At 45.9% G+C, this 1742-nt stretch overlaps 1 protein-coding gene and 1 non-coding gene across 2 annotated transcripts; one reads left to right on the forward strand and one right to left on the reverse strand.

Moving 5' to 3' along the window:
• Nucleotides 1-13: 13 nt before the first annotated feature.
• On the reverse strand, nucleotides 14-1497 carry LOC105558677 (matrix metalloproteinase-18-like; the record flags this gene model as incomplete). Its single annotated transcript, XM_012006499.1, has 1 exon — nucleotides 14-1497. A coding segment is annotated over exon 1 (1484 nt), but the record flags the coding sequence as incomplete, so codon positions are not given.
• Nucleotides 1498-1607: 110 nt separating this feature from the next.
• On the forward strand, nucleotides 1608-1679 carry Trnal-cag. The gene has a single exon. It is a non-coding gene; the product is annotated as a tRNA-Leu (tRNA).
• Nucleotides 1680-1742: the final 63 nt, after the last annotated feature.

Consider the following 1742-nt stretch of genomic DNA (forward strand, 5'->3'; position numbering starts at 1 on the left):
AGTCGTGAAATACAGATTGCCGTCGATGTATCTGAAGATTGACGTCACTCCATTCGGTATGCCTGGAAAAACGGACTCGATGGTGTGATATTTGCTAATGCTGTCGGAGCAGTCGTCTATCTCACCGACGAGATATCCGTCGTACACCACGTACGATTTTCCTTTGTTTGTATTTACAGCAGCGTTTATTTTCGCATTCATAGGAATTCCAAATTCGCGAAACGTTCTCGGCCACGTTGACACTAGCGTGAAGTCGGGGTAATTGACTTTGTAAATTTTATCGTCGACGAATAGAATCAGATGATCCGATGGCGTTTGATACACGGCGGAGATGCGCGTGAAGTTCGAATGAATGAATGGCATGTAGTTAGACAGCAGCATAGGTTCGTTGTAGGTCTTTCCATCTAAGTCGATCGCCCATATATGTTTTCCATATGCTATATACATTCGTCTTTCCAAAAACAGTATCGCGTCGACGCGTTTCAAGGCACATAGATCCGGTGGAGCGTTTGGTGTTGGATGAGGCGGCGGTGTTGGATGAGACGGCGGCATGGGATTCGTTTTCGGTAACACATCGGTATCCGTAGCGCCATACAGATTCTGTATATTTATAATGTCTTCGTTGCTGAGCACAACGGGACGGGGGTCTACTGGTGCGAACGCATACATTATCGACGCATTATTGGTACTATGATCTAATCCTAGCGCATGACCGATTTCGTGGGTCAACACGTATAACAAATACGCTTTGTCCGATGGACACGTATCTAACTCGACATATATGTACCACGGTTCCGTCTTGTCGACGTGAATCTCCGACGTATAATCCGGCGCTCCATTAGGATAGAAAGCGTGAGCCAGTGTGCCACCGGGGCCGTCGAAAGGGTTCGTGCAAACTTCACCGTTTTGCGATTCGACGAAAGTGTGATGAGCCGCGCGCCACGATAGAAGAATATTTGGCCTTACCACGTCACCCTCAAATGTTAGCGTCGAATGCGTTTGCCAAACATCGAACGCCGCCCGAGTCGTATCCAAGACCGGTTTGTTGGCCAAGTGAAAATTCCACGTTAGATGTTTTTTCGGCCACCTACGCATATCTTTCTTTTGCCCCTCCTCTTCAAAATTAGCTATATCACGTAGACCGCATCGCGCTTTACTCATCTGGTTTAGAGTTTCGTTGTTTATCATGCCGGTAACAGGTAATTTGTAATACTCTTGAAACAGGCTGATTGCGTGTTGAAGAACGAATGTGTCCTCGCTGTTAGCTAACTTATCAAACTTCTCGTTTAAATACCCGTATCTCTGCAGATATCGTATTACCATTTCGTTATTCTCTTTCCCCACGGCTCCATTTGCGTTATTCTCTTTCCCCGCAGCTCCATTGTTCTCTTCGACCACGATTCTCTTCTTATTGTTGACGACAGCACCGTCAGAGTTAACGGTGAAAAGATACAGAATCTGTAGCCACATTATGTACATGGCTACGTTTGACAACATTGCGACTTGCGGTCGTACTGACTATTGAGTATATTATTACTGTACAGACTCTTTTATACCCTCCTGCCTTACACTTCCTACCCCTTTTCTTTCCACAGCTGCATTCGACTAGCAGAGTGGCGCAATGGAAGCGCGCTGGGCCCAGACCTCAGAGGTCCGTGGATCGAAACCACGCTCTGCTATTTTTTTTTCTTCACGTTACTTGTACATACACAGATGTTACTCTAACTTGTTTTTCGTTTTTT

The sequence above is a fragment of the Vollenhovia emeryi genome, unplaced genomic scaffold, assembly GCF_000949405.1.
Source record: "Vollenhovia emeryi isolate VEMERY1.0 unplaced genomic scaffold, V.emery_V1.0 DF947120.1, whole genome shotgun sequence".
In the NCBI taxonomy this organism is placed as follows: Eukaryota; Metazoa; Arthropoda; class Insecta; order Hymenoptera; family Formicidae; genus Vollenhovia; species Vollenhovia emeryi.